This window comes from Nycticebus coucang, chromosome 6, assembly GCF_027406575.1.
Source record: "Nycticebus coucang isolate mNycCou1 chromosome 6, mNycCou1.pri, whole genome shotgun sequence".
Classification (NCBI taxonomy): Eukaryota; Metazoa; Chordata; class Mammalia; order Primates; family Lorisidae; genus Nycticebus; species Nycticebus coucang.
Window position 1 is genome coordinate 52,825,260 of NC_069785.1, and position 22,507 is coordinate 52,847,766.

The 22,507-nt window shown below is 38.4% G+C and overlaps 1 protein-coding gene across 1 annotated transcript in view; it reads left to right on the top strand.

Annotated features, from left to right (window-relative positions):
• The first annotated feature begins 3,214 nt into the window (after positions 1 to 3,214).
• The window catches only part of AP4E1 (adaptor related protein complex 4 subunit epsilon 1), a 90,290-nt gene continuing 70,997 nt past the window's right edge, over positions 3,215 to 22,507 (top strand). The window contains exons 1-5 of the mRNA XM_053595046.1: positions 3,215 to 3,452; positions 5,486 to 5,557; positions 13,222 to 13,345; positions 18,423 to 18,496; positions 19,752 to 19,873. Of these exons, the coding sequence (XP_053451021.1) occupies positions 3,303 to 3,452; positions 5,486 to 5,557; positions 13,222 to 13,345; positions 18,423 to 18,496; positions 19,752 to 19,873 (542 nt within the window). The 5' untranslated portion in view covers positions 3,215 to 3,302. The remainder of the gene's footprint in view (positions 3,453 to 5,485; positions 5,558 to 13,221; positions 13,346 to 18,422; positions 18,497 to 19,751; positions 19,874 to 22,507) is intronic.

Here is a 22,507-nt window from a genome sequence, read left to right on the forward strand (position 1 = left end):
ATTTCTCTAGGAGGTTAAGCCTCAGGCTAAGGTTAAGCAGGATGGGAGAAGAAAATAAGGAGTCTGGAGGAAAAGCACAAGTAGTTCAATAATTTAGAGGCTCAAATGAGGAGGCTGGTGGAAAGAGAGAGATGGGGGAGGTGGTTAATGGCTGCCTCTGTGGTTCTGTGGAAGAGGAATCTGCAAGCAAACCTTACTCCATTAGTTTTCTTCAGTGTATTTATCCTTCCCTGCTGGAAGCCTAAAACTGTTTTCCTTTGCCCTGTCATTTCTCTATATTTATTATTTGTTAAAGATGCTACTACACAAGCCAGAGTTCTAAGTTGAGTTACTCATTTCCAGTACCGTCTTATATTACACGGGCCATATATAATAAACTCGATCTTCTCTCGTTAATCTTTTTTTCTTGTAAGGTCCCCACCTGCGAATTTAGAAGGGTAGAAGGAAAAGATGTTTTTCTTTCCCTACAAGTGACAGACTCATTTTTAAGAAAACAATGTTTGTTAACCATTCTTTAAACTAAAAATGGTGCCTCCTGAAAAGAAACGGCTAGTTTAGCTTTCAAGTCAATCACATAAGTGTTTTTCCTTGAGAGACCATCTAACCTCGGTTGTATTTACATCACACTTTATAAGTTTACACTTTATGAGTACTTGCTGTTTTGTCACAAAAAATACCTTTTTTATAAGAAGTGTACTCAAAGCCTGTTGTGGTGGTTTATGCCTGAAATCCTAGCACTCTGGGAGGCTGAGGCAGGTGGGTTGTTTGAGCTTAGGAGTTCGAGAACTGCCTGAACAGGAGTGAGACCTCCATCTCTACTAACAATGAAAAACTGAGGAAAGAGGATGCTTGAGCCCAAGAGTTTGAGGCTGCTGTGAGCTATGATGCCATAGCACTCTCAAGAGTGACAAAGTGAGACTCTGTCTCAAAAAAAAAAAAAAGAAAGAAATGTGTTCAAGGACTGAGAAATAAAACTAAGAATTCTTACTGTATCATTGAAGATATTAAGTAAAAATGGCTTTTTAAAACAATGTGAGTGCACTGTTCCAGGAAAAACTATGAAATTCAAAAAAGTTGTTCAACACCTTATTTTCACCACAACATGTTTGTTGCCAAGATTTATATAAAAGATTTTAAGAATCAGGTGGTGCTGACACTGGATGGATACAAAGCAACAAATCAAATTACATCTACAATTATGCCCATTTTAAAGGAATTATAACTTCACAGATGAGATATTAACTGAGTCTTTATCACTAAATTTCTCACTTGGTGAGTTACTGCATTTTTGAAAAGTAGCACTTTTTCGTGATTTCTTTTCCTAATTTTTTATATAGCAGGTAGTCATTTGGTGATGTATAGGCTTTATTAGTCTTTCAGATTTTGTATGCCCTTCTCCAGCCAATACAATACAATCATTTAACTTGCAAGGTGCTCCAGTGAGCTTTTCATTTTTATTTTGAAAACTGGTAACAGAAACACTTGGGCTCTTACGAAGTGCATCATGGTCAAAAATCCTGTGTTGATGAGTAGTTGAGATCCTGTGAATAGCCACTGCACTCTGGTCTGGGCAATATAGCAAGACTTCATCTTTTTAAAAAACAACACAAGGGAGGGGGGTGGGCCTTGGTGTGTGTCACACTTTATGGGGGCAAGACATGATTGCAAGACATGATTGCAAGAGGGGCTTTACCTAACAATTGCAATCAGTGTAACCTGGCTTATTGTACCCTCAATGAATCCCCAACAATAAAAAAAAAAAGTTAACTATACAATTCTAAAAAAACACAAAATAGAAACATGTATGTAAATATGTGTAAAGTGCATCATGTCTATGTTTAAAATACTCAATTCCTTTTTTTTTTTTTAATTCTGAGTAACTGGTTTTAAAATGATGCCTTATTTTATCTGACATCAGTTCAATCCATGATAGGATTCAAAAATGTTGCTGAGTAAGATGAAAATAAGAAATTATTCAGTTTCACCCAGATTTCTCCTTTTCCCTGAGCCAGCGAATTCTCTGATACTGATATCCCATCAGACGTGGGAAGGTTAGAAAGCAGATCTTCCTCTCTCTCCTTTATTCAGCCAGTGGAAGATTCTAAAATTAAAAAATAAGTATAAACAATTATATTTTAGGATAAATATATTAAATTCTAAGAGCGTATCAGTTTTAGATAAAAAATTTCAATAAATTAAAAATACTCTTGCAGGACAAGGCAACAAAGTGGACCATTTTCCTACGTTCCTGCCCAAGTACAACTTTTGAGATTTCGACAAAACCCATTTATTGGACGATGATGAGGCTACCAAGATTAGAGCAGGTTTAACTTGAAGATAGCTTGTAAGGTCACATTAGGGATATTGAGGACAAACGGAGATAATCTCTGAAAAATTCTAGAAAACACAAGAATACTCAACTATACGTACATTTCACCAACCAACCACCCTCATCTAGGTTCTTGAAACCGCCTCTGTACGTTCCAGAGAGATCCGAGTGAAAACGGCTATTAGGAATATTGTTTTGGCTCCGTGGACTCCCCGGAAGCGTCTCAAGGACGCTCAGAGGCCACCAGATGACAGTGTGAGAATCACTGCATTAGACCGTCTTGTAGGTAGAAGCTGGGGGAACAGCTATAAGATGGTTTCGCTATTACGAAGACAAATATTTACGTCGTGGCAAGTGTAGTCTGCGCTACAAAAGACTAGAACCGAGAGGGGGTGGCACAGGGAGACCGCGACCTGCAGAGCCGGAGTCGGCACCGGTGGCCGCACGTCCCTTTGTCCCCGGTGCGCTCTCAGCTCCAGCGCACCACGAATCTCCAGGCCGGCCCCACTGTCCTCCAGAGCCTCGAGAGCGCCGGGAATCGCCGGGGACCGCCCTAAAAAGGCGCGCCCGGGAGACGCACCTCCCAGGCGCTCTCGGGCAGCGCGGAAGAGGCTAAGAAAAAAGAGAGACCCCGTGGGACAAAACGTTAAGAGAGACGGACCCCTAACGCCTTCCTCGGGAGGTCTCGCAGTTGCGCGGGTTCCGGGGCTGCTCTCAAAAGCGGGAGCGTCAGACGTGCCTACGTCTACTCCGGAGGACAGCTTTTTGCGCTCAAGCTCGGGCGAGCGGCTTTTTCCTCGCGGACTCTTGCGCCCTCCAGCGGTTTCTGTTGGGAATAGCACTGAGCTTGTTCACGCGGGGGAGCGAATAAAGATTTCTTGTTCAAAAAGCAGGAAGTGCCTACGGAGGCCGGCAGGGAAGCCGCCTGGCATGAAGCCGGGCGGCTACTGGAGCGCGGGCGGTGGCGACGGCGATGAGCGACATAGTGGAGAAGACGCTGACGGCGTTGCCGGGGCTTTTTCTGCAGAACCAGCCCGGTGGGGGGCCCGCGGCCGCCAAGGCTTCCTTCTCCTCGCGGCTGGGCGGCCTGGTCCGAGGCATCACCGCGCTCACCTCCAAGCACGTAGGTGGCTGCCGGGCCGGGAGGTCGGGGACGCCCAGGGGAGGCCCCCGCGCCGCGAGGTCCTGGCCTGGCGGCGAGACTCCGGGGCCGGCTCTCGGGCTGGGCTCAGGAGCTGTCTGTAGGTGTGTCCCTCCTTCCAGTTGTCTGGAAGCTTCACTTCCCTTCCCGGACTGACAGCTGGGAGGCCGACTTTCCACAGTCGGGCTCATACTGTTCTGGGGCAGATGTCGTTAACCTGTGACCTTACAGAGACCGTCACAACATTGAAATGGAAATGTACATATTTCATTGTTTGTTTTTAGGATTAGGTGAGATGTCTAGCGTGTGAAAATCCCCAGTGCGATGGAGGTGTCAGGCATCAATTACTGTCTATAAACTTATTTCTCAATCAGTTTTCTTCTCTCTTGGAGTCCCTTCAACTGCTAGATGTTAGATACCTGAACAGATTCTGCCTTCTGAGCCGTCTTTGGGACGTTTGAAGTTCCGGGGTTAGGCCCACGGGTTGAGCAAAGAAAAAGTAAAATTTGCTGAGTAAGTCTCTGCCTCAGATCGGCTTTGAAAATTAGCAGTTACAATAGAAGTTAAGTTCCCACAGACTTTTGGTCGTCTCATGAGTTGTGTAGCATACTGATTTAAAGCTTCAAGGAGTTTGTATCTTAAAAAGAGCATGGGTTGTTGTCATAATTTGTTCAACAGATACTAATGGAGTAGTTATATGTTAGACACTGAAAAAAATAGAGTAAAACATTCCTTTTTCCCAAGGAACTGGTCATCCATTTTGGGCTTAAGGCAAGTAAAATACGCATGACTGTGAATTGGGCCTAGTGGCTTGCACCTGTTCCAAGCTACTGGGCTAGGCGGAGGCAGGAGAATCTCCTAAGCCCCACAATTAAGAGGTTGCAGTGAGCTATGATATTACCACTGCATTCCAGCCTTGGTGATAAGGAGATCCCATCTCTACAACAAACAAAATGTATTTTAAAAGCATGGCTGCAATGCCCTGTGTCAAGAGAGAAGAAAAGATGGAAGAAAAAGTACTTAGAAGACTGAAAAAAAAATTTTTAAGCTGAAATAGGTGATGTTATACTGGAGAGATCTGTTTCACATTCCAGAATGATTATTTGTGGACTTCATATTATTTGTCATAAAGTTTTGTGCTCTGCTGAATTTTTATGAGATGCTGAATAAAATTAAAAAAAATTTAGTTGGCCTGAAATGGTAGATAAGCATCCAAATATGGCAGTACTTCACCTAACGAGCACCTCCTAGTTCAGTGTGAAACTTAAAGATAGCTTTATGTTAGCCAAAAACGGGGCCAAGTTTTGAGTGCTTAAGGAGGTGCAATACAGTGGGTGGACATGGAAGTGACCACAGAAGTGTATGAGATAGAAAGAAAGTGAGGGACAGAATGTGGGGAAGGAGGAAGGGATAGTGATGAAGAATACAGTTTAAAGAAAAAGACTTATTTCTGTTTCTGCTTTCTTACCCTATTTCTCAATTCCATGAAGACTTTTTATTTGTAAGAAGATGTGAAACTCTTATCCTGGGCCAGTATATGGAGCATTTCTGTCTGCTCTGTCTCCCCCTTTAATGTTTAAGAATCATTTTCTGCCATTCTACCATTAAGGGTATAGTAACTGACTAATGAAAGGAGAAATGGTGTGTTAGCCTGGAAGTATTTATTCTCCCCAGGGATGATTCTGGGGGGTTAGTTAGAGAAATGCCTTTAGCCACATCTTAAGCACTTAATATTTATCTCTCCTTTAATGTTTCTTTTGCGTTGAAAGTTTTTGTGTATGTATGTATGCAGGCTGAAGTGCAGTGGTACAATCAATCACTGCTCACTGCAGCCTCAAACTTTTGGGCTCAAGTAATCCTCTTGTCTCAGCCTTCTGAATAGCTGGAACTATAGGCTCACACCACCATGGATGGCTAATTTAAAAACTTTTTAAAAAATTTTTGTAGAGGCAGGATCTTATTATGTTGCCCAGGTGGGTCAGTTGTTCAAGCACTTAAATATCTTCACTTTGCAGGAAGAAGAGAAATTAATCCAGCAGGAACTGAGTAATCTAAAAGCAACTGTTTCTGCTCCTACTACAACACTGGTAAGTACATATAGTCAGTGCCAACATATTTTGGATTTGAAATATGGTTCATCTGATCAGTTGCCAACATTTAATTTATCATCGTCAAATGAATTATTGATGGTTGAAAGCCAAATATTAACTTTAGCTTTTTATTATTGACTGGTTGCACCAGAACAAGACTTGCCTGATTAAGTCAAATTGGAGCCAATGTAGTGATTACATAACGTTTTCTTGCTATGAAAGTGAGTATATTGCACAACAGCTTAATTAAGACCCAGTTGTATTAAAACTTGGTTCCATGTAATTTGATTTTTCTAACAGTATCTATTCAGTAACTATTTAATAATGATGTCTATAGGCAGACCACTGTGGGGCTATCCCAACATAGTTTGATTAGGACTCTTATTTTATTTCATTTTTATTATTAGTATTATTTTTTTGAGACAGAGTCTCACTATGTCGCCCTCAGTAGAGTACCATGACATCACAGCTCACATCAACCTTAAACTCATGGGCTTAAGCCTCTTGCCTCTTGCCTCTGCCTCTCAAGTAGCTGGGACTACAGGCACCCACCACAATGCCCAGCTATTTTTTTTTTTTTTTTTTTTTTGAGACAGAGGACAGAGCCTTAAGCGGTCACCCTGGGTAGAGTGCTGTGGCATCACAGCTCACAGCAACCTCCAACTCATGGGCTTAAGCGATTCTCTTGCCTTGGCCTCCCAAGTAGCTGGGACTACAGGCACCCACCACAATGCCTGAATGTTTTTTGGTTGTAGCTGTCATTGTTGTTTGGCAGCCCTGGGCTGGATTCGAACCCGCCAGCTCTGGTGTATGCGGTTGGTGCCTTAGCCACTTGAGCTACAGGTGCCAAGTCAATTTTTTTTTGTTGTTGTTGTTGCAGTTCTCATTGTTGTTTAGCTGGCCCTGGTTCGGTTTGAACACGCCAGCCTTGGTGTATGTGGCTGGTGCCCTACCCACTGAGCTATGAGTGCCGCCCAAGACTTTTTTTAAATGAGATTTTTTCCCAAGTTATTATGAGGGTACAAACAACAAGGTTATAGTATTTGTATTTGTTAGGTAGAGTACTTCTTGTAGTTGTGTTCTGTACCCCAAATGTGTGCCATGTACCCTTATATTGTATCCATTAAGTGGGAGCACACCAAACCCCTCTCCACCTCCCCTCTCCCCTCTTCTTCCTTCTCATTCCTCCCAACTTGAATTTAATTGAGTTTTTCTCTTATGTTGGCATGTATTAGATCATCTACTAGTTTCGTATTAGTATTGAGTAAATGAGATATTTAGTTTTCTATTCTTATGATACTTTACTGAGGGAATATATTTCAACTGCATCCAGGTTAATACAAAAGATGTAGTCTCCGTCTTTTTTATGGCTGAGTAGTATTCCCTGGTATGCATATACCACAGCTTGTTAATCCATTCTTGGGTTGATAGGCATTTAGGTTGTTTCCACATCTTGGTGATTATAAATTGAGCTGCAATAAACAATCTAGTGCAAATGTAATTATGATAGAATAATTTCTTTCTTCTAGATAGATGCCTAGTAATGGGGATTGCAGGATCAAATGAGAGGTCTAACTTGAGTTCTCTGAGGATTCTCCATACTTCTTTCCAAAGAGGCTGTATTAGTTTGCAGTTCCACCAACAGTGTAAAAGTGTTCCCCTCTCTCCATATCCATGCCAGCATCTGACAGCAACTTCCATCTCCTGGGCTTAGGTGATTCTCTTGCCTCAGCCTCCTGAGTAGCTGGGACTACAGGCACCCGCCACAACGCCTGGCTGTTTTTTTGTTGCAGTTTGGCTGGGGCTTGAACCCGCCACCCTTGGTATATGGGGCCAGCGCCCTACCCACTGAGCCACAGGCACCGCCCAGGGTGATGAATATTTTTTCATATGTTTGTTAGCCATTCGTCTGTCTTCCTCAAAGAAATTTCTTTTCATGTCTCTTGTCCAGTGATAGATGGGATTGTTTGTCCTTTTTCTGTTGATTAATTTGAGTTCTCTATAGATTTTAGTTATCAATCCTTTGTCAGATTTGTAACATACAAATATCTTTTCCCATTATGAAGGTAATCTATTTGCTTTAATTGTTGTGTCCTTAGCTGTGCATAAGCTTTTCAGTTTAATTAAGTCCCATTTGTTTATTTTTGTTGTTGCGATTGCTGCTGAAGTCTTTTTCATAAAATCTTTCCCCAAGCCAACATCCTCAAGAGTTTTTCCCACACTTTCTTCTAGGATTTTTATTGTTTCATATCTTAGATTTAAATCTTTTTACCCATCTAGAGTCAATTTTGGTAAGTGGTGAAAGGTGCAAGTTCAGTTTAAGTCTTTTACATGTGGTTATCTGGTTCTCCCAGCACCATTTATTGAGTAGGGATTCTTTTCCCCATTGTATGCTTTTGTTTGGTTTATCAAAGATCAGATGGCTATAAGAGACTGGTTTTATCTCTTGGTTTTCTATTTGGTTCCATGTGTCAATATCTCTATTTTTGTGCCAATACCGTGCTGTTTTGATCACTGTGTACTTGTAATATAACTTGAGGTCTGGTAGGGTGATGCCTCGGGCTTTATTTATTTATTTATTTTTTGTGGTTTTGGCCAGGGCTGGGTTTGAACCCACCACCTCCGGCATATGGGACCGGCACTCTACTCCTTGAGCCACAGGCGTCACACTTGGGCTTTGTTTTTATTACTGGAAATTGCCTTGGCTACATTGGCTTTTTCTGGCTTGGTACACAACAAAGAACTATTTCTTCGGTTTTTCAAAGTGTGATGTCAGTATTTTATTGGGGATTGCATCGAATCTGTAGATTGCTTGGGGTAGTGTAGACATTTTAACAATGTTGGTTCTTCCCAGCCAAGAGCATGGTATGTTCTTACATTTGTTAATGTCTTCTGTTATTTCTTTTCTTAGAGTTTCATAATTCTCTTTATAGAGGTTCTTCACCTCTTTTGTTAGGTATATTCTTAGGTATTTCATTTTTTTTGAAGCTACTGTGAATGGACTTGTGTCTTTGATTAGCTTCTCATCTTGGCTATTATTAGCATATACAAAGGCTACTGATTTGTGGATATTGATTTTATACCCTGAGATGTTATTGTAATTCTTGATCACTTAGGAGTCTTGTGGTTGAGTCTTTGGGGTTCTCTAAATATAAAATCATATCATCGGAAAAGAGCCAGAGTTTGACATCTTCCCCCATTTGGATGCCCTTTATATCTTTGTTTTGCCCAATTGCATTGGTTAGAACTTCCAAAACTATGTTGAATAGTAGTAGTGACAGAGGACAACCTTGTCTGGTTCTAGTTCTAAGTTGAAAAGCTTTCAGTTTTACTCCATTCAGTATGATATTAGCTGTGGATTTGTCATAGAAGGCTTCAGTCAGTTTAAGAAATGTGTCACCTATGCCTATATTCTTAAGTGTTCTTGTTAGAAAAGGATGCTAAATTTTATCAAATGCTTTTTATGCATTTATTGAGAGGATCATATGGTCTTTGTTTTTACTTCTATTGATATGGTGAATTACGTTTATGGATTTGCATATGTTAAACCACCCTTTCATCCCTGGGATGAAGCCTACTTTATCATGATGTATACTTTTTTATTGGCTGAGATTTTGTATCAATATTCATTAGTGAAATTGGTCTGTGAAAAGCTCTTCTTTTTAGTTGGGTCTTTTCCTGGTTTTGGTATCAGGGTGATGTTTGCTTCATAGAACATGTTGGGGAAGGTTTCTTCCTCCTCAGTGTTTTGGAATATGTTCTGCAGTATAAGTACAAGCTCATTTTTGAAGGTTTGATAGAATTCTGGAGTGAAGCCATGTGGCCCAGGGCTTTTTTTTTAGGGAAGATTTTTTATTGTTTTTTCAATCTCAGTGCTTGATATTGGTTTGTTCAAGAGATCTATTTCTTCTTGGTTAAGTCTAGGGAGAGGTTGTGATTCCAGGTGTTGGTTCATTTCCTCCACATTGTCAAATTTCTGGGGATAGAGTTTCTTGTAGTAGCCAGAGATAAATTCTTGTATCTCCCTGGTAGCTGTTATTTCCCGTTTTTCATTTCTGATTGAGGTTATTTTACTTCTCTGTTCCTAGTTAATTTTACTCTTCTGTTTCTAGTTAATCTAGCCAAAGGTTTATTAATTTTATTTATCTTTAGAAGAACCAAGTTTTTGTTTCGTTAATTTTCTGAATGATTCTTTTGTTTTCATTTTCATTTATTTTTGATTGAATTTTGGTTATTTTCTTCTGCTAGGTTTGGAATTGGATTGCTCTTCCTTTTCCATTTCCTTATGATAATTCATTAGCTTATTGATCTTTCTGTTTTTTGGATGTAGGCATCTAATGTGATAAATTTCCCTCTTAGAACTGCTTTTGTAGGAACCCACAGGTTTTGGTAGCTTGTAGCTTCATTGTTTTTATGTTCAAAGTGTTTAATAATTTCTTCTTTTACCTTGTCCTTGACCCAACTGTCATTCAGCATAAGGTTGTTTAATTTCCATTCCTTTGTGTGGGGTTGAAAATTTTTGTTGGAGTTGAGTCCCACCTTTATTGCCTTGTGTTCTGAGAAGATACAAGGTATAATTTCTAATTCTTTTAATTTTTTTTTCTTTGAGACAAAGTCTCACTATGTCATCCTCAGTAGAGTGCTGTGGTATCATAGCTCACAGCAACCTCAAACTCTTGGGCTTAAGTGATTCTTTTGCCTCCCCCTCCCAAGTACCTAGGACTATAGGTGCCTGCCCCAATACCCAGCTATTTTTTTGTTGTAGTTGTCGTTGTTTGGCAGGCCTGGGCTGGATTTGAACATGCCAGCTCTGGTGGATGTGGGGGGTGCTCTAGCCACTGAGCTACAGGCACTGAGCCAATTATTTTAATTTTATTGAGTTTTGATTTGTGTCCAAATATGTGATCTATTAGTAGTATGTTACATGGGCTGAGGAGAAGAATGTATATTCTTTAGCTTTGGGATGGTGGGTTCTGTAAATGTCTATTAAGGCCATTTGTTCTAGCGTTGCATTTAAGTCCCTTGTATCTTTGTTTAGTTTTATGTTTAGAGGATCTGTCCAGTTCTGTTAGAGGGGTGTTATAAAGTCCCCAGCTATTGTAGTGTTATAGGATATCATATTGCTGAGATCGTTTAGTGTCTGTTTCATAAATCCAGGAGCATTTAGGTTGGTTGTATAAATATTTAGAATTGAAATGTCCACTTGTTATGTTGTTCCCTTGACTAGTATGAAGTGACCTAAGTGACTTTTTTTTCTAAACAGCATTTGTTCAGCAAATATTCAGTGAGTGTCTTCTTTGCATATGCCACTGTGGGAATGTTTTCCCTCTGCTCCAGTAAAAATACAAGGATGATTATTTTGCCTGAGTACGTGAACATGAACATAAATAATACTTGCAAAGTCTGAGAGTATGTAAATTTTTTTGTGGTTGTAATAATAATACATGGACACATAAAACTCAAAACACAATCTGGTAATATCTATATATGTGTATTATGTTCATATATATATCAGTGGTTCTCAACCTTCCCAATGCCGTGATGTATTTTCATTGTTACAAAGGGGTCATGACCCATAGGTTGAGAACCGCTGATATAGATGTATGTGTGTCTAATGTATAAAATCATAGAAACATTAAACAGAAATGGTTTTTCTTTTTTTACTTTATCAGATTTCTATTTTATATAATTGGCATCACCATATATAGTTTTTCTTGCTACAAAGCATAACTCTAGAAGTTGACAGAACTAAGATAAATAGGTAGAAATTAGGAGTTCTCCTTCCAGAGTTTGGAAGGAAGATTTTATAATAATTATGGCTGTTCAACTCTCCAACTACAGTTTCTACATGGACATGGATGACCAATTATTAGAGAAATTGTAGAGATAATTCTTGCATTGGAGAATGCATTTTTTCCTCTAAAAATGAGAGAATGATAATGTATACAGTATAATTTTATTTTAAGTCCATAATGACTTTGAAAAACTCTGAAATAAGATGTTACAATCTAGCATTGAAACAAATCTAGCTTACATTAACACATTCACTTCTGATTAATGTAGAAGTTTTTCAGTATCTTTTAAGTTTGTTTTCTCAATATTTGGTAATCTTATTTAATGTGTTAATGAATTAACTTTTATTGCTTTAAGCACAAGTGACCTGAATTAAATTTCATTCCCTTAAGATTTTTTCATGCTTTCTCTTTAAACTCCTCATATTTATACACACACATGAAATATTAAACATTATTATCCTTACTGTGAAATATTTTATTTTACTATTTCTTAAGCATTTTGTGATTTAATAATCCTATAATATGCTAACTCTAATTAGTATTTAAATATTAAAATAGCCTTTATTTTATTATTTTTTGAGATAGAGTCTCAAGCTGTTGCCCTGGGTAGAGTGCCGTGGTGTCATAGCTCACAGCAACTTCCAATTTTGGGGGTCAAGTGATCCTCTTGCCTCAGTTTTTTTTATTTTTTTATTTTTAGTAAAGATGGGTTCTTGCTTTTGCTCATGCTGGTCTTGAACTCGTGAGCTCAAGCTATCCAGTTACCTCTGTCTCCCAGAGTGCTAGGATTACAGGTGTGAGCCACCGTTCCCAGCCAATTTTTTTTTTTTTTTTAATTTCAGATTAATGTGAGGGTATAATTAGGCTATGATGTTTGCATTTGTTGAGTCCCTGTTTTTCTTTATTTTGAAACACATTTATTTATATCTTTATTTTCGATTAAAATTTGCTATAAATATCCTTTTTTTTGAGACAAAGTCTCACTCTGCTGTCCCTGACTAGAGTGCCATGGCATCATAGCTCATAGCAACCTCAAACTCCTGGGTTCAAGAGATTCTCCTGCCTCAGTCTCCCAAGTAGCTGCCTGCCACAATGCCCAGCTACTTTTTCTATTTTTAGTAGAGATGGGGTCTTGCTCTTGCTTAGGCTGGTCTAGAACTCCTGAGCTCAGCCAGTCCACCTGCCTCAGCCTACCAAAGTACTAGGATTACAGGCATGAGCCACTGCTCCCAGCCTTAAATATCATTCATGCTCCCTAGTTCATAATAATGATAAGAGTTATTTAAAAAAGTATCTATAGGTTGGGTGTTGTGGCTTATGCCTATAAATCTAGCACTCTGGGAGGCTGAGGTGAGAGGATCGCTTGAACTTAGGAGTTTGAGACCAGCCTGAGCAAGAGTGAGACCTTGTCACTACTGAAAAAAAAAAAAGAGGAGAAAAATTAGCTAAGCATCATGTAGTTCCAGCTATTTGGGAGACTGAGGCAGGAAGATTGTTTGAACCCAGAAGTTTGAGGTTGTCGTGAGCTTAGCTGATGCTATGGCATTGTAGCCTGGGCAGCAGAGTGAGACTCTGTCAAAAAAAAAAAAAAGAAAAAGAAAGAAAAGTACCTATAAAACAAACCATTCCATATTATATGTAGCATAATAATTCTGAAGCAAGTCCAGGTGCAATTTGATTTTTAAATGTGAAAAATATTTTTGTTATAGAAATTGCCAACTTGTGAGAACCTTTTTATAGTCTGATATTGAGTAAAATATGCATTATCTCTTCAGTGCCAGAATTAAAAGATTGTTAAATGATTAGAACATAATTAAAAAATCAAAGCATTTTATTTATATATTTACTGGATATTTTGCTTTTCAGAAAATGATGAAGGAATGTATGGTGAGACTTATATATTGTGAAATGCTTGGATATGATGCTTCCTTTGGCTACATACATGCAATCAAGTTGGCCCAACAAGGAAACCTCTTGGAAAAAAGAGTAGGTATGTATGGATTTAAGACTTTCATACTTTAGTGTTGTCCTTAAATTTCCAATTACTATATAAAACAAATGATGGCAGTTATACAATATGTTTTTACAACATTGCATTATAATTTCTAAAACTTCAAAAGGTAGCACTTCAGAAACCTCAAAGCTTATAAATGAAATAAGGTTTTCTGCTTCATAGCATTTTGGAATTGTGGAGAAGATTAAAAATTGCTTGGCCCTGTGATAGTGGTTAGATGTCTGTATATATTTGTCATAATTCATTGAACTGTACACTTAAAATGGGAGACTTTTCTTGTATATAAATCATACCTCAATAAAATTGATTTTAGGAAGTCTAACTGTATCAGTTTAATCGTCAGAAATGGTTCATTATAGAATTAAAAACAAGTTTCACAGATATTAGCTATCAGGATTAGAGGTATCTTTTTTTTTTTGAGGTTTTTGGCCGGGGCTGGGTTTGAACCCACTACCTCTGGCATATGGGGCGGCGCCCTACCCCTTTGAGCCACAAGCGCTGCCTGATTAGAGGTATGTTTTTAAAAATTTATCTCTGTAGTCAGACTATTAGGATTAGAAAAAATTCTTTCAAGGACTTAAATCTTTTATTTTTAAAGGTTCAGCTTTATGTCAGAATCCCAAGAAAGAAATATTTTAGAATAGCAGAGGGTGGAACATGTTCTTTATTCAGATGAGTTGATACTGTCATGTTATTAAAGACTAGCATTCTTTACAACTAATACTGACCTGTGTCATCAGATGATGGAGTGGAGGTGGGAGATGTCTTGGTAAAGATTCTAAGACTATATGCAGGTATCATTCCACTCCTACCAAAATACTCTTCTATCTTCCAGATTTGTTACTTTGTTTCCTCAAAGTAGAATGTCCTCTAACATCCTGTTTCTCCCTTTCCATATTCCAATCAGGTTTTAACTTCTGTGCTCACTTAGGTTGCTCCTAGTCATGTGTTTCCTTGTGGAAGGGGGAACCTGCACTTTTGGGTGGCTTTCTGGATTCTTGAATGCAGCCTTTGGACTGAATCAAAATTTTACAGAACAAATCCTTTTAAAAAGGGATTTGTTCTGCAAAGTTTGGATTTGATTGAGGGGCTATGCTTGGGGATCTGGAGGGCCACATAAAGCCTTGAGGTCACAGATTCTCTACCCGTCTAAGGTCCCTAAAGACAGAAAATGTTTTTGAGTTATTAAAGTAGTTTTTGTTAGTCATTTGCTTGTCCTAAAATTTTGATTTCCCTTATAAATAAAAAAATGGGATTTTATTTTACTATTATTTTATTTCTCTTCCTCAAAGCCCTTTAGTCGTATCACTGTTTTCCTTGTTACCCCAAACCTTATCAGAGTTTTCATATGTCTACAGTCTGTCTAATGATGTTGCTTTTTTAGCTTTTGAAAGGTTACATATTTATTATAGTGTTTTCTTTGTCTTTTGTTTTCTAAGAAGATCAAAAGGGAACTTTCAAACATCTTTGAACATTTTGAGAGAAGCGAAAACCTACTTCATCCTTTTCATTTATAAGAAGTACGCTAGATGTGAATACATTTGGAAATGTCCAAAATTTAGCTATCAGAGGCGACAGTGATGGTAGATTCCAGAGAGAATCCTGCTATTTCTTTGCCTTTTTCCCATGTTATCTTCTTACTTCCTTTACGTTCCCATTTTTCCTCTTTCACTGTTTCTTTGCTTTCTAATGTTTTCTTTTGATTTTGAATCATTTGCTTTTATTCCTCTTCTGTATTAGACCACAGTGGTTGAGAAGACATTGACAACGCTTACCGTTACCTGTTTTGTTTAAGACTCTGGAAGATGGATACAAATAAATTAATACTCAATAGAGAAATTTTGGCTTGAGTAGGAAAGATTATGAGCAGAAAGGTGTAGGTATTGTCTGTAAATTTATCAGCATTCATGAAGAGATATGGTGGGTGCCCAGGTGCCCACTGTATGCCAGGTGCTGTGGTCAAGCATACAGATGGATCAGTTGTACTGCTTGCATTTTGAAGATGTCTGCAATGGCCGAGGAGAGGGCAGAGACAAACATGGGAATTAGTAGTTATTATATAACGTTGTAGTTAGCTTCCATGAAGGCATGAACCATGTGTTGTACTCATATAGTCAGGCATGAGAGCAATCATGGAAAACTTTGTTTTCCTGGTTTTAGACTTTGAGGAAGAGAATATGCTGATTAGATTTCATATGAGCATTCTGAAATGAAACCATCTTAGAAGTGTTTAAATATTGCATGGCTCGATTTTAGTTAGACTTAGCTTTGGGTCTGCCATATTTGTGTTAGCTTCCTTTGGCATGAAGATGGGCCTTAGTCCTGCTCTTTTTTTTTTTTTTTTTTTTAGAGACAGTCTTCACTTTGTCACCCTTGGTAGAGTGCCGTGGCATCACAGCTCACAGAAACTTCAAACTCTTGGGCTTAAGCAATTCTCTTGCCTCAGCTTCCCAAGTGGCTGAGACTATAGGTGCCCGCCACAATGCCCAGCTACTTTTAGAGACAAGATCTTGCTCTGGCTCAGACTGGTCTTGAACCTATAAGCTCAAGCAATCCACCCACCTCAGCATCCCAGAGTGCTAGGATTATAGGTGTGAGCCACCGTGCCTGGCCTTTCTTGACTTCCTTATTAGTTGGCTGTCTTCCGTGTGAGCATAGGCAGGTAATTTTGAAAAGAATAGATAGTAAATAAATGTGAATAGTTGGCGCTATAATTCTTTTATAGTTGTTGTTACATTAGGCTTTTTATACTTACATGTAATTTTTTTCATTTTCAATTTAATTTTATTTTTAAAATATATAAGGCATTATATTTCACTTTCATGTCTAGTCCCACTACCCACTTTGCTCCTTATCTTCATTAGTTTCTCATTAATCTTGCCATTGTTTGTTTTTGGAAAAGTAAGCAAAGTATGTGCATACACTCAGTGTATCTTACACAAAAAGCGGCATATTATATATGCTATGTTTTACCCAAAGATAGCATGCCGTATAGATTATTCTACTCATTGTCTTGATGTGTTTATACTTTATACAGTTGTATAATTTTTACTAGATAGATGTATCATGGTTTTTCAATCAGATCCCTGTTGGTGGACATGCAGATTGTTTTTGTTTTTGCTTTTTGTTCTCTTAAATAATGTTGCAGTTAATAACCTTGCAAATGTTTTGTTTCATAGTTATGGAAGCTTATTTTAAAGGAGACCTCAGAGTCATTTTTATTGAGAATCTTCCTCAGGAAAATTATTTTCTTGCCAACAAGAAAGATGTATCTGTAGGCATCAGATATTCTTAATGTGTGTCATTGAGTGGGAATCATTTTCTAAATTTAAGAAACAATTTAAACTTTCTGTATGTCTTCACTCTGGTACTATTGTCTCAGCCACTTTCCTGAGATTGAAGGCCAGCTTTGGTGCTTTATTTGATGAAGAATGGCTTATTTTATACACACACACACGAACATACACACATTCACACACAGATATATATATACACACACACAGACTCCCCCCCGTACGTATGGCACAGTCTTTTGTACAAGTAAAATTGTGCTTTCTCTTATTGTTGTATGAATAGCGAACATTGTTGGAAAATGCTGGGTGCGGTGGCTAATGCCTGTGATCTTAGCACTTTGGGAGGCCAAAGTGGGAAGATCTTTTGAGCTCAGGAGTTTGAGATCAGCCTGAGCAAAAGTGAGACCCTGTTTCTATTAAAATAGAAAAATTAGCTGTGTTTTGTGGTAGGTACCTGTAGTCTTTTTTTTTTTTTATTTTTAACAGTGTGCTTGTTCATTCTTCTTTGTTCTAAGTACTCCTTTTTTGTTGATTTTCTTCTTTCTCCTGCAGTGCTGGCTGTTTTTTTTTTTTTTTTTTTTTTTTTTTTTATTGTTGGGGATTCATTGAGGGTACAATAAGCCAGTTACACTGATTGCAATTGTTAGGTAAAGTTCCTCTACTGCTGGCTGTTTTTGATGTTGGTAGAGACGGGGTCTTACTCTGGCTGACTGCTGCTCATATGGGTTTTGAACCTCTGAGCTCAGGCAATCCACCCGCCTCGGTCTCCCACAGTGCTGGGACTACAGGCGTGAGCCACCACGCCCGGCCAGGTACCTGTAGTCTTAGCTACTCCGGAGGCTGAGGCAGGAGGATTGCTTGAACCCAGAGTTTGAGGTTGCTGTAAGTGAGGCTGAGGCCATGGCATTCTAGCCTGGGCAACAGAATGAGATTCTCAAACCCCAAACAAACAAACAACCCCCCCAACCCCCCCCCAAAAAAAAACCCAGAAAAAATAAGGTACTTGAGCCGTAGTAATGGTCTAATAAGTTTCAGTTATTATCAATATGAGGGATGACACAGAAAATGGCATGGAACACCTAGATTCCATGTACATGGCGTTCATCATGATATAAGTATATTTCTTCAGTCCTAAAATGTGTGTGCTTCCATACCTGGCTACATTTTTTTTTTTTTTAAGAGACCAGATTTTGTTGTGTTGCTCAGGCTTGTCTCAAGCTCTTGGCTTTAAGCAGTTCTCCCTCTTTGGTATCCCAAAGCACTGAGATTTTAGGTGTGAGCCATGATGCCTGGCCAATATATGTACTTAATAGGTGACTTACGTCATATGAGTTGGTGTTAGGTAGCTAACTCAATACAAATAGCCAGTAATTCACTATTAACTATAATAACTATTATTTTTGAATAATTATGTTCAGTTGTAAGAGAGAGGATGTTTTGATTGATAATGTAGAGATTTGGACAGAAGATAAGAGACATCTCTTAATGTCATTTATAGGACTTTAAGTTGGTATACATACACCTCATTTCAGGTATGTCCTGTGAAATATATAATTCTAAAAGATTTCAGGATAGAAACACCTGAAATCTTCCTTGCTGCAGTTTTTGAATTTCATGTTTTGCAATTTGTTTTTATTTTTACTTGTAATTTGTATCTTTGACACTTAAAGCTTAGAGTATATTACAGAATTGCTTTAACTTCTTGGGAAAGGTTTATTTTTGGTAGGTGGTAATGCGACTTTTCCCCTCACTTTTTATAGGTTATTTGGCTGTTTCTTTATTTCTACATGAAAGTCATGAATTGTTGCTTCTCCTTGTGAATACAGTTGTAAAGGTACTGTATTGTATGCTGTTTAATACGAAGTCTTGAATTACTCTAGCTGGTATCTGATATTTCTCCTTAATCATATTGAATTAAATAATTTTAGAAGAAACTGAACTTACAGAAAGATCTTTTAGTTCAGTTTCTCCATCTGTAAAATGGGGATAAAGAGTTTTGAGGGTAATATGAAGTGCTATGCTAAGTAGTTACTGCTGCTGCTGCTGTTGTTATTACTTCACTTTAAGACAGAATTATAATCCAGATCTGCAGGCGCTTGGATTTACTTTCCATGTTGCTGTCTTTTTCTCTAGGATCTGTATTAAAGGGATATAAGTACAAACTAATTATTCACTCACGGTATTTTTCCTGTTAAACTTCTAATCAGTATTGATAATGAGATATAATTGAATTGCTGAACTTTTTTCTGTTTGTCTTGTGTCAGTTTTCTGATATGTAACAGTATGTGTGTAGAGTGTTTTCTGAACTTTAATTCATACACTGTATTAAGGTTACTAAGTTTACTAAATTCTTTGCAAACTTAAAAACATTTTTATGTTCTATTAGAAAGATTTAAAGACATGCATATGTAAGTATATATTAATATATGCATTTTATTGTATATATTTCAGAATTACTTCCTTTGAAACATCCACTCATATTACTGATTAACAAGAAAAATGCATAAAATCATTTTGTTACTGATTTGGAAAAGTTTTTTTTTTTTAAGAGACAAGAGTCTCACTTTTTTGCCCTCGTTAGAGTGCTGTGGCATCACATAGCTCACAGCAACCTCCAACTCCTGGGCTTAGGTGATTCTCTTGCCTCAGCCTCCCGAGTAGCTGGGACTACAGGCGCCTGCCATAGCGCCTGGCTATTTTCTTGTTGTTGCAGTTTGGCCGGGGCTGGGTTTGAACCTGCCACTCTCCATATATGGGACTACCGCCCTACACACTGAGCCACAGGCACTGCCCTGATTTGGAAAAGTTTTAAAGCTAAAATACAGGAAACTATTTTGACTGGTATCAGAACAGAAATATAGATTCCTTTTGGTTCAGTCACTTTTTTGGCAATATCCGGTATCAGAATAGAAGTAATAGATTCCTTTTGGTTCAGTTACTTTTTGGCAGTATTTATCTGTTGACTCTACTAAGGCAAATGAAACAAATATAAATAGAGATAGTCCTATAAAATGGCTTAAGTGTTGACTTTACCACCCCGAGTTTCAGAATTTACCCTGAATGTTTTCTATTCTTAATAATTACCCCAGGACTTGCACAGCACTAACCTAGTAGAAGTATGTATGGCGCTTACTGTCGTCAGCCAGATTTTCCCTCGAGAAATGATTCCAGCTGTTCTTCCATTAATAGAAGATAAACTTCAACATTCTAAGTAAGTAAATTCTCTCTCTCTTTTTTTTTTCTTAGAGACAGAGTCTCACTTTGCCACCCTTGGTAGAGTGCCGTGGTGTTACAGCTCACAGCAACCTCCAGCTCTTGGGCTTAGGTGATTCTCTTGCTTCAGCCTCCTGAGTAGCTGGGACTACAGGCGCCCACCACAACACCTGGCTATTTTTTTGTTGCAGTTTGGCCGGGGTGGGTTTGAACCTGCCACCCTTGGTATATGGGGCCGGGGCCCTACTCACTTAGAGCCACAGGCGCCACCCAGTAAATTCTTTCAGGATACATGTCTATATAATGTATTTATTTACATACATTGTCTCACTTTGCCTCCCTGGGGAGAGTGCTATGGTGTCATAGCTCACAGCAACCTCAATTCTTGGGCTCACATGATCCTCTTGCCTCAGCCTCCCAAGTAGGTGGGACTCTAGGCACCCCCAGAATGCATGGCTATTTTTAGAGATGCAGTCTTGCTCTTGCTCTGGCTGATCTTAAACTCCCTGAGCTCAGGCGATCCACCCACCTGGGTGTCCCAAAGTGCTAGGATTATAGCCACTATGCTCAGCCTTATACAATATTTTGCAAAACAGAGATTTATACTAGAAAATTTATTTTATCTTTAATTTAGTGTTACCAGGATAGAGAATATTCTTTGACTGTCAGATATTATACAAAAATCCTTATTTTTAATGTGAGTTTAGAAAAAATGTTAGATAACTTTATGAAGTTAAACTAAGAAACAGTGGGGCTTAGTATCAGGACTCTTTGGATTTCTTCCCAGTTCCACCACTAATGAGCACTGGTGCCATACAGGGTTGGTTGAAGCTCTTCAGTTTTCAGAAAGTTGTTTTGAGGATAAAGTGAAATAATGGAAAACATACAGAAATGGTTCAAAGCTTCAGTGTATTAGGAAAATGCTTTTTATATCAAAACCACAATGTTCAAATTCTCTTTTACAGCACAATATATCCAAATAAACTTTAATTTGTGATATTTTGCCAAACTTCTCTTGTAAGATTCCTTAATTATCTTATTAGCTTGACTTACTTGTTCACTGTACTTAGAATTATTTTATTTATTTATTTATTTATTTTTTTTTCCACCACCTTTTTTTTTTTTTTTATTGTTGGGGATTCATTGAGGGTACAATAAGCCAGGTTACACTGATTGCAATTGTTAGGTAAAGTCCCTCTTGCAATCATGTCTTGCCCCCATAAAGTGTGACACACACCAAGGCCCCACCCACCTCCCTCCTTCCCTCCTTCTGTTTCCCCCCCATAACCATACTTGTCATTAATTGTCCTCATATCAAAATTGAGTACATAGGATTCATGCTTCTCCATTCTTGTGATGCTTTACTAAGAATAATGTCTTCCACGTCCATCCAGGTTAATACGAAGGATGTAAAGTCTCCATTTTTTTTAATGGCTGAATAGTATTCCATGGTATACATATACCACAGCTTGTTAATCCATTCCTGGGTTGGTGGGCATTTAGGCTGTTTCCGCATTTTGGCGATTGTAAATTGAGCTGCAATAAACAGTCTAGTACAAATGTCCTTATGATAAAAGGATTTCTTTCCTTCTGGGTAGATGCCCAGTAATGGGATTGCAGGATCCAATGGGAGGTCTAGCTTGAGTGCTTTGAGGTTTCTCCATACTTCCTTCCAGAAAGGTTGTACTAGTTTGCAGTCCCACCAGCAGTGTAAAAGTGTTCCCTTCTCTCCACATCCACGCCAGCATCTGCAGTTTTGAGATTTCGTGATGTGGGCCATTCTCACTGGGGTTAGATGATATCTCAGGGTTGTTTTGATTTGCATTTCTCTAATATATAGAGACGATGAACATTTTTTCATGTGTTTGTTAGCCATTCGTCTGTCGTCTTTAGAGAAAGTTCTATTCATGTCTCTTGCCCATTGATATAAGGGATTGTTGGCTTTTTTCATGTGGATTAATTTGAGTTCTCTATAGATCCTATTTATCAAGCTTTTGTCTGATTGAAAATATGCAAATATCCTTTCCCATTGTGTAGGTTGTCTCTTTGCTTTGGTTATTGTCTCCTTAGCTGTACAGAAGCTTTTCAGTTTAATGAAGTCCCATTTGTTTATTTTTGTTGTTGTTGCAATTGCCATGGCAGTCTTCTTCATGAAGTCTTTCCCCAGGCCAATATCTTCCAGTGTTTTTCCTATGCTTTCTTTGAGGATTTTTATTGTTTCGTGCCTTAAGTTTAAGTCCTTTATCCATCTTGAATCAATTTTTGTGAGTGGGGAAAGGTGTGGGTCCAGTTTCAGTCTTTTACATGTAGACATCCAGTTCTCCCAACACCATTTATTGAATAGGGAGTCTTTCCCCCAAGGTATGTTCTTGTTTGGTTTATCAAAGATTAGGTGGTTGTAAAATGTTAGTTTCATTTCTTGGTTTTCCATTCGATTCCAAGTGTCTATGTCTCTGTTTTTGTGCCAGTACCATGCTGTCTTGAGCACTATGGCTTTGTAGTACAGACTAAAATCTGGTATGCTGATGCCCCCAGCTTTATTTTTGTTACAGAGAACTGCCTTAGCTATACGGGGTATTTTCCGGTTCCATACAAAACGCAGAATCATTTTTTCCAAATCTTGAAAGTACGA